General features: G+C 46.2%; 1 protein-coding gene across 1 annotated transcript in view; it reads right to left on the bottom strand.

The window, feature by feature from the left end:
* Positions 1-4,402: 4,402 nt before the first annotated feature.
* Positions 4,403-10,390, bottom strand: part of SBNO2 (strawberry notch homolog 2) — a 142,880-nt gene continuing 136,892 nt past the window's right edge. The window contains 2 exon segments of the mRNA XM_087952707.1: positions 4,403-6,635; positions 9,097-9,287. Coding sequence (XP_087808833.1) covers positions 6,031-6,635; positions 9,097-9,287 — 796 coding nt within the window. The 3' untranslated portion in view covers positions 4,403-6,030.

The following is a 10,390-nucleotide window of genomic DNA, read 5'->3' as shown; positions in this document are numbered from 1 at the left end:
TGCCTTAAATACTAGACCAAACTGGCTATTTCTTATTGAAACTTTTACTTTTAGCACCACTGGGAGTTGGAATCTGGCGGCAGCCAGAGTGTCCCAGTTCCGCTCCAGCTAATTTGTGTTGCCTTGGGGGGGCGCCCCGATTTCTCTTTGGGCAAAGAGGCATTATGCAACCTGCCAGTGCAAGAGCAAATAAGAAATACAATGCCAAGACCGGATGAGAACTTAATTCAGATCCATCTGCTGCCATTTGACTAGTGAGGGTTCAAGAGGAGGAATGCTTTAAAACAGGGACCACCAAACTCATAATTTTAAATCCCGGGGACCACTAATATGAATTTTGACTGATGGTGGCTTGCTGACGTTGGTGGGAGAGAGAGAGAGAGAGATCTGATCTAATCTCCCTCCCTCCCTCTCTCACAGACACACAAACACACAGGCAGGGGTGGGATTCAAATTTCTTAACAATCGGTTCTGTGGGTGTGGCCTAATTTGTGGGTGTGGCTTGGTGGTCATGTGACTGGCTGGGCATGGCTTGTATGTAAATATAAATATATAAATATTGAAATTTTTTTATAAAAAAAAACTTTTACCCAAAATCAGGCAAAGCATGCAGGCAGATTGAGTTGCTCACAGATTCATTCAGATATGTGAGATCAGCTACCTGAGCCCATCACATAAAATTTGCTTGCAAGCAAAGCCATAAAATTTGCTAGCAAGCAAACTCACAAAATTAACTCGCAACACGTGTATGTAAATATTGAATTTTTTATATAAAAGAGAAACTTTTACCCAAAATCAGGCAAAACAGGCAGGCAGATTGAGTTGCTCACAGAATCACAGATACATTCAGAGATCTATGTTTCTGCTATCAGCTACCTGCACTGAATAATAGAAGCTTCATCCTAAGGAAGGTCCGGCTCTGCAAGCCGAAGATCTAAAGATTAGCTAGAAAGCAAAAAATCCAACCGTTTCCTGCTTTCTAGCTAATCTAAATCTCCAGGCACAGCAGAACAGCTGATGGAAAAAGGAAAAATAGCAATTTTAGCAGTGGGCCATGTGGGTGACGCAGCCTTGTGTATTAATTGATTTGAGAGGTGCTCTGGGGGTGACATTTCTCTGCGGACCACCAAATTTTTCTCGCGGACCACCAACCACTGCTTTAAAGTAAACAATGAATTGAATTTTAAGAATGCCTTTTAGAACATAAAATTGTAGGGCCAGAAGGGACCCTGGAGGTCTTCTAATCCAACTCCCTGGCCAAAGCAGGGGACCTTATGCCAGGGGTGTCAAACTCGTTGCCTGCGCGCCAGTTACGTCACATACTGGCCACTACTCCCGTTTTAGCGAAGGGACAATAAGTCATGTGACAACACAAGTTTGACCCCCCCTGCCTTATACCAACCCAGTCAAGTCATTGTTCAGTGTATTTTTGAAAACCTCCCGAGATGGAGCAAGTCCAGAATGCAAGTATTTCCATTAATTAATGGTTTTTCATTGTCAATGGTTTTTCATTTCTCCTTAATCCTAGGTTGGATCTCTCTTTAAGAGCTTCCACTTCCTTCCTTCAATCTTTACCTTTGTTACCTTTGTCTTTATTCTTTTTTTCTTGCCTTCCTTCTCTTCCTCAACTTTTCCTCCCTCCCTCTTCCAATCCCTTTTTCTCTTCCCTCCCTTCTCCCTCTTATCCTTCCTTCCTCCCCTTCTTCCCACGCACAAATCTTCCACTTCTTCCTTCATTCAACGGAAATGCCAATATTTTAATCCTTCTGATGCAAGTATAAAATCTTGAAATCATTAGTCAAAAGGCACATTGTTCAACAGCGAAAAAGGAAAGAATCCTCCCCCACTTTTTTTTTTTTTTACATATATACATTTTTTTTTTCAATTCATTATAAATACGCATAGGAAAAAAAACAAAACCAGGAGTCATTGAAATCAGTTAAAAAGTGCCACGGGGAAGGAAGAAAAAGAGGGTTTTTTTTTTCCCCATTTACAAAATACAATCAATAGAACAAACAACATAATAATTTAATCAAAAAGTAGCTATGACATCATCGTTTTTCTTCCTGACAAAAATGGAGCCAGGCCATTTGGGGAAGTGTGTTGGATGGATGTCCTCTAGGGGGGCCTCCTCGGCTTTATTAACCACCTTTCCGAGAAAGCAAGAAGAAAAATTGCGTGTTTTTCTTCTTCACTGAATGTGAAAGAGCCACCTAGCATTCTGAAGACCACGAAGAAAGCATTATTTTGAGGTGGAATAGCAAAGAGGACAGGAGGCACTCAAACATCTCGAAATCTTTCCTGAGTCGTAAGGCTTTTTAAAAAGTTATTTTGCTGATTGTGGGCCAGCACACCTCCAGTCAAACTAACTGGGTTTATTATGGCTATTACATTTTAAAAACTACTGGAGGGGAGGTTGTTTAGTTCAGGGGTTTCGAATCAGGCTGGACCCTCTGCTCTCAGCGATTTTGCATAGTTTTCTGATTTTTTTGCACCCATCACCCTGCTCTTTCCAATCGTTATTTTCAAGGGAAAAAATAAACCATAAGGACCAAAAAGCTAAGCAGATAAAGAGCTAAAACAGTGTTTAGCAAGTTTAAGACTTGTGGACTTCAACTCCCAGAATTCCCCAGCCAGTGATGCTTTAAATACTGATTTAAACACTTGTGGGTTGGGGCAAGATGAGAAGGGGGTTGGACTAGAAGACCTCCAAGGTCCCTTTCCAACTCTGTTATTCTATTAAAAACATACTTAATTTTGGTTCTTGGCTATTTAGAATTTGTATCCTTCACACAGTTGTACCAGCAATGTGGAAGGGATACGGTGTGTGTGTGTGTGTGTAAACTGCACAAAAGTGTCCAGCTTCATGGGAAGAAATTCAGAGAGAGTTTACTCTGGTACTCATTTGAGAATTTTCCATGCTAGATAGTTTAAAAGATTCAACTAGTTTTCAAGAAGGTACAAAAGAGCTGAATGGCAAGAATTATCCCCCAAAAATGAAGTTTTCGTTCCTATGCAAGGAATCCATTTTTTTAAAAGATAGAGTTGAAATTTATCTGGACGTAACTGGCTTGGCCAAGGCCCAGCTGAATGCCTGCTGAAATGCATGTTAGAGCCCTCTCAGCCACTAATACAGGTAGTCCTACTCTTGCGACCGTTTGCTAAGCAACCATTCCAACTTATGAAGGAACTATTTGGGGGCTACTTATGACCCAGATCTGAAGATCCGACAGTCGCCTCCCCTGCAGTCACATGACCGGATTTCTTTTGCATTGGAGGCCATTTGCAGCCTCGCAATCATGTGACCGCTTTATATGATCATTTTGCTGGGGTGGGGGAAAAAAAATCAACATTTCTTTCCAGTTTTCAGCAAAGCTAAGCCCCTAATGATCATTGGTTAATGACTGCTATGCTCGCTTAACGACCACGGTGGCCACTTTAGGACCGTTGCGTTCGCTTAATGACCCCTGGCAAAAAAAAAAAAAACAGTTTATAAAATCAGGCTCTTTGCATGACTGACCCATTTTAGGACTGGCACAATTTACAATCCATGATGGGCAAGCTCCATTGTGGTCATTAAGTTGAAGACTACCTGTAGTGAAATGTATGGTTAGTTTGGCCCCAACGGAAAACCAGGTTCCTTTTGGGGGCAGATTTATGCCAATTTTTGGAGACAGCGAGGAAAATCTGGAACCCTTTGTAATTGCGCAAAGAGGAGTTTGGTACAATATCCAATAATCTAGGAAATTCGTACAAAGTTTCATGCCAAGGATGGAAGAGAATTTGGTCTGGTAGCAACAGCAGCAGCAAAAAAAAAAAAAAAAGGAAAATATTTGCAGCAGAAACAGACAAAGGGAGTCCTTAAGATTTTAGGGCAGCCTACCAGCTATGCTGAGAAGCATCCCCCATTCCCACTGGGTGTGCCTTTTTGTTGTTGTGGTGGTGGTAGTTAGTCCCTGTACACCTGGGGAAGGGAAGGGCACCAGGGTGGGGGAAGGACGTCCCAGAGAACATGGGAAAAGGAGAGGAGAAAGACCCCCGTGTGCCTTCAGTTCCAGATTTGGTTTATAAATATCTCTCTCTCTCTCTTCTCTCTCTCTCTCTCTCTCACACACACACACACACACATTAAATCCAACTGGCTATGAGAATCAGAAACTTTCACCCTGCAGAGCAGTGAAGGAGTTAAGTTAGTCCAAGGCTCTCAAAACTTAGCCACTTTAAGACACGTGGACTTCAACTCCCAGAATTCCCCAGCCAGCATGGCTGGCTGGGAATTCTGGGAGTTGAAGTCCACGTGTCTTAAAGTGCCCAGGTTTGAGGGTCTCCTTGACTTACAACCACAAAGTATACATCACGGAGCAAAGAGGTCGTTCAGCGAGTCGCCCCTGATTTGACAACCCCAGGGTCGTTAAGCCAATCAAAACTTCCTCCACCGGCTGTGCGCGTTGGAAGTCAGCTGGGAAGGTTGCACACACAGCAAAAGCGCGCAAGGCTTAGAAAGACGGGCCGGCTTGCCAAAGTGCCCGAATCCCAAATGTGTGACTGGTATAAATGGTCGTAGAGCAAGGACCCCACAACCCCTGTAGCTGAGAATCTACCGCTATCTGATTGTGCAACATTTTCCATTTGTGCCAAAATAAAAACAATAAATCAAACCAAGGACTTTGAGAAAGTTTTTTTTTCCCTTCCCCCCTTTGGACTGTCACTTGACTTCTTTTGAAAAATCAGGTAGAAGGGATACAGGTAAGTCCTCGGCTTACGACCAGCCGAGTCCCGAACTTCTGCTGCTAAGTGAAACATTTGTTAAGTGAGTCATTCGCTGACCTTCTACGACCTTTCTTGCCACAGTTACACACTGAATCCCTGCAATTTGTTAGTCAAATTGTGGTTAAAGGGAATCTGGGTTTTGTCCCCACTGACTTTGTTGGTCAGGTGGTCGTAAAAGGGGATCACGTGACCCCGTCATAAATATGAGTCAGTTGCCAAGGGTCTGAATTTTGATCACATGACCCTGGGGATGCTGCAACGGTCCTAAGTGTGAAAAATGGTCATAAGTCATTTCCCCCCCAACTTGGAACGCTCACTAAACGAACAGTTGTAAATCAAGGACTACCTGTATACATGTGGGTATCTGTGTCTGAAAATATATATATATTTCATTCATTCTATGATTCTCACTTTCTAAAGTCAGTAGTTTTTTTGTTCGGTAGCCTAGAAACAGGCGTCTCTAACCGTGGCAACTTTAAGATTTGTGGACTTCAACTCCCAGAATTCCCCAGCCAGCTTAAACCAGGGGTTAATAAAATAAATAATGAAAAGATGGATGAAGAGTGGGAGGATCCAGAGTCTAATCCCTCCTCAGCTACAGAAGCTCATTGGCTGATTTTGGGCCAGTCCCTCCCACTTAGCCAATAGAGTGAGGAAGGAGAGGAAAGGTCCAGATCCGTGGGGCCACCCTCAAACTCATTGGCTGACTTTTGAGCTGGCCCCTCCCTCTCAGCACAAGAGCCAATCAGATATCTAGGGCAAACATTTCTGGGAGTTGAAGTCCACAAGTCTTAAAGTGGCCAAGGTTGGAGACTTCCGGCCTAGAAAGACAAGTTTGGTGCTGAGAAGCAACAGGCGGCTAAGGAAGCTTGGCAGAGCAGCCGTTTTTCTAAAGTGCCCAATTCCCCCGGTATTTCGGCATTATTGCCCTCCTCTCCCTTTTCCATTTATCCTCTCCCACAACCCCACTTTGTACATATCTCTCTGTACATACATATATAAAAAACATTAGTACAGGCTTGACTGTATATTATATATATATATATATATATATATATATATATATATATATATATATATATATATATATATATATATATATATATATATATATATATATATATATATATATATATTTTGTTTCTGTTAACTAGAGTTCTCTCTGCCCGCCCCTCCCCCTATTTTCGCAAAGTGGTCCATTCCAACCCAGGATTAAAAAACCCGGTGTAAAGGAGCCCCCCTCTTCTCCCCCTCCCCACCTCAGCTGGCATCATAGAGGTTAGAGAGGGGTCCGCTGAACTGGATGACGCTCTGGCGCTCCTGCTCACTGCTCTCGGCCCCCAAACCCTGGGGGTTCAGCATCATCTCCTCCAAGAGTTCTCGGAAGTTCAGGCTGGCCGGGGAGAAACTGTCCGCCAGGGGAAGCGGGAGGGCCGGCGTCGGGGCCAAGGGTTCGTGGTGCTGGGAAGGGGAGCCGCTGAGCTCCAGGCTGCCCACCAGCCCCGCGTTGTCGTAGGGAGCGTGGAAGTTGAACTGGGAGGGGGCTGGGGGGAGATGGGGGTGCAGCGAAGGAGGAGGAGGAGGAGGAGGAGGAGACGGGTGCGTCCAGAAGTTGGGAAGGCCTTCCTCGGGTGGGCTGTTGGTCAGATCCCAGACCTCATTCTGCGGCAAGGAAGAGTGCTGGGCGGAGAGAAACCCTGCAGGCTGGCTGAGGTCCAGCGGAGGGACGAGCGGCGGGAAGGGCTGGCCGGGCCTCATGGGGGCCAACATGGCTGAGGTCTGCTTCTGCTTCTGCTTGACGTTCTCGTCCATCTGCTTCAACTCCTTCAGCACCTGATGGACACAATTCTCCGGTATCTTGATTCCTGCAAGAAGGGATAAAACGAGTGGGTGGGTGTCCACATTTTTTCCCTAGTTTAGTTTGCTTTATTGTCATCGCACCTCGTGCAACGGAATTAAAATGTAATTAAATTAAATAAATGCCGGTTCGATGAGTGGTTCGATGCGCGCGCGCTTTCTGCGTGCATGCAGGACTCAAACACCGTCCTCTATCTGAACGCTGGTGAGTGAGCTGAGCGGGTGTTTTTTTTTAGCTCAGCTGAAGCGCGGCAATCCGCTCCGCCGCACGATTCAGCTGAGCTAAAAACCAAGGGAATACAGGAGAGCTAACAGCGGGGCCAGCCAGAGGTGGCATTTGCCGGTTCTCCAAACTAGTCAGAATTTCCACTACCGGTTACACCAGAACCAGTTCGAACCGGCTGAATACCACCTCTGGATAAAACGTACCGAGTCAACTTTCGGCAGGACGCAAGACACTCAAACTCCACTCGCCCTTCTCCGCAGGATCCCAACTAGAGCAGGGGGGTCCCCAACTTTTCGGACCTCCGGGACCACTAAATTCATAATTTTAAATCCCGTGGACCACTAATATGATCTGCCAAATGACTGGCATGGCTAGGTGGTCATGTGACTGGGTGGATGTGGCCAACTCCATGTCACTCACGTCGAGGGGCACCTTGATGGCCTCTACTTGCCCCTCCCCTCCCAGCCACGCCTCCCCTGCCCGCCCGGGCTCCTTAGGGCCCCAACAGGAAGCAGTGGTTGGAGCTAAGCAGCCACCAGGAGAAAGAGTTGGCAAAACAGCTGGCTCCGTTCAAACTGGATCTGACTGAGAAGGACGCTTAGCAAAAGCTCCTCACTGAGGACTACGAGCAAAGGCTTTCCAAGCAGAGGGGAGACCTGCGGGAGTTCAAGGCCAGGTCCCGGTGGTGCCTGGAGGGGGTTGAGATGGTCAGCCAGTTCCAGGCCATGATGCAGTCCCACTGGGACGAGGCCCTCCAGCCTTCGGCCAAAGCCCCACACAGGGAGGCTGAAGCAGACCCCAAGTGGGAATTTCTGGCCCCCTCCGACCCACACAAATAGACCCCGAAGGGGGAAAATCTCTGCAGCAACACAAACGTTCATTGCGCGTATCTGGCCCAGTGGCCGTCCTTTGAGGACCCCTGATTTAGTGCAATATTAAAAAAATGCAAATAATTTTTCTGCGGACCAGCAGAATTTTCTCACAGACCACCAGTTGGGATCGCTGAACTAGAGGATGTAACTGTGGCTTAGATTCTCGTGACCCCGATAGGAGGCTGAGGCTCCCAGGATCCGGGTTACAGAGAAAGGAAGGGAAGGAAGCCAGTCAGCGAGGAATGAGGGGGAGAAACCTGGAAAAACAGCTGGTCCTCGACTTACAACCGTGTTCGGGAGAGCTGTGTGCCATTTTCATTGATGCTAAGCTGATGCTAAGTGAGACCTTTGTTAAGTGAGTTTTGCTCCATTTTACAACCTTTCCTGCCAACAGTTGTTAACTGAATTAGGGCAGCTAAGTTAGTCTCACAGGTTGTTAAGCGAATCTGGTTTCCCCATTGACTTTGCTTGTCAGAAGGGCATAAAAGCTGGTCCTGGGACACTGCAGCTGTCATAAATATGAGCCAAGTGTCTGAATTTTGAGCACGGGACTATGGGGATGCTGAAACGGTCTTAGGTGTGAAAAACGGTCATAAGTCACTTGTTTCAGTGCCCTTGTAACTTCCAACAGTCACTAAATGAACTGTTGGTAAGTCGAGGAGCACCTGTATTATAATCAAAACCCTTAATAAAAAGTATAGCTCCTACTCCAAAAAAAGCCACGTCAACTAAAATAATAATAATATTCCTTTGGTCTTTAGTCGTCAGCAGAAAGGGAGTGGGGGGAAAGCAGTGCATTCCTTATATGCTTCAGATAATTGCTAGGCAGCCGAAGCTTCTGGCACATAAGATTATTACTGGAGAGCAGGATTGATGACTCTTGGCTATGGATGTGTCCCATTGGAGAATATACATCCAGACGCTGGGGGGAAGACCAGGGTCAAGGGGGAAATGAATGGTGTATTTTAGTGTCGGCTGCACCCAGCTAACGCCAACATGGCCACTTCTAATAAATCAATTATTTTTCTCTCTGAGAGATGTGGCTAGAGACTTATGATTTGAATGGGGGTGGATTTGTTGGAGCCCTGACAGTACATTTATGTTGCTAAGGTAAAGATTCCTTGAATACCTTGAAACATTCTGACCAAGCTGAGTGTCTGGCTATGAGTTGAGCTCACACTTTTTTTTCTTGCTATTAATTGACTGCTCTCTTTTCTATCCCTTACTCTGCATCCCTGCTCTGTCTCTCTCAACCAGGTTCCCATGGCCTTAGGGGCCACTTTCAAATCCGGCAATTGATTGTCAGGATCTGGGAGTGAGGAGATTCCACCCTTTGCCCCCAAGGAGAACTGTTTTGAGTTGGCCACTCACCAACTTGCTTCTTCTTCTCTTTGGTCTTGAGGCGGACAATCTGCAGATAGCTGGTATTGGTGATGTTAGCCATGATGCTGGCGATTTTGGTCCAGACGCGCAAGAGAGCCCCGCACAGCATGTAATAGTGGCGTAAACGCGCGCCTTGGAAACATTCCTTCCCCTCCTGGACAACCTTGCAGTTCCTGTTCCTGGGGGTGGGTAGGGGTGGGGGTGGGGGTTTATTAGTAGGGAAGGTTGGGGGAGAGGGGAAGAAAAGGAAACACAAGGAAGAAAACACAGAGTCAGGTGTCAAAGTTCATGTCCACCCGTGAATCTTCAATTAAACTGATCTATTGCTGTAGCTGTCGCACAAGAATGTTGTCAAGAGTATATTCATGAACTGGAACAGAGCTTGGTAACAAGGTCAGCCAATGAATAGGCATAGCAACTAAGTCAGCCAAGGAGGACTGTTTGGAAACTGAAACTAGAAGTAGCCTAGGCGTGGCTCTATATTAAGCTCTGCAGCTCTGAAGCTATGTTAAGCTCGGAGTACGTCTATTGAAAATGAAACCGCTTCTCTCCTCTGCTGTGTAATTTGCTTGCTTGCCGAAAACTAGAGCTCTCCTCTGAACCTGTAAACATGTCTGCTTCTGTTTGAATTTGCTCCATGTTGGAGAAATCTACAAATGGTTTGCAAAATTTACTTGGTGTTTATAAAGAAGTGAAATGAAGTCTTCAGCCATCTGTGTTTACTTTTCTGGCGCTGAAATTACGCTGCAAAAGTCTGAATCAATTAACAGTTTGGCATTTGCTTAGAGTCAGAGAAGAGTCAACAACACTCCTTTGTGGCTATGCAAGGATTCTAGGCTGGTCCCTCTTTTCACGCCGCCTCCCTCAACATGCTGCTAGGCTGCATGAATGGCTGTATTGAAAAAGACACTGCTTTTTTTCCTGCTCTCCTTCCCTTCTGTGTGGCCTGTCAGCCGCCGGCCTCTTCAGCATCAAGGCAACCTGAGAGCTCCGAGGGAGAAGAGGGAATGGAGCTCTCCAGTTGCCTTGATGCTGATTCGGACTCTGATTTGGCTGCCGAAGAGGCCGGCGGCTGACAGGCCACACAGAAGGGAAGGAGAGCAGGAAAAAAAGCAGTGTCTTTTTTGATGGGGCTCAGAGAGAGAGAGAGAGAGGGAGAGAGAGAGAGACAAAAGTGGTGCCTTGGCCATCCATCAGCCCTCAGATGGAGAGTCAACAGCCCCCAGGTCTGGAGGTGGCTGATGAGGAAGAGGAGGGACAGCTGGGTCCACTGCCTGAGGCG

This window comes from Notechis scutatus, chromosome 1 (assembly GCF_049901735.1).
Source record: "Notechis scutatus isolate UNSWTSFEM ecotype Mainland chromosome 1, rNotScu1.2, whole genome shotgun sequence".
NCBI lineage: Eukaryota > Metazoa > Chordata > Lepidosauria > Squamata > Elapidae > Notechis > Notechis scutatus.
This window is presented reverse-complemented; position numbering and strand designations above follow the sequence as displayed.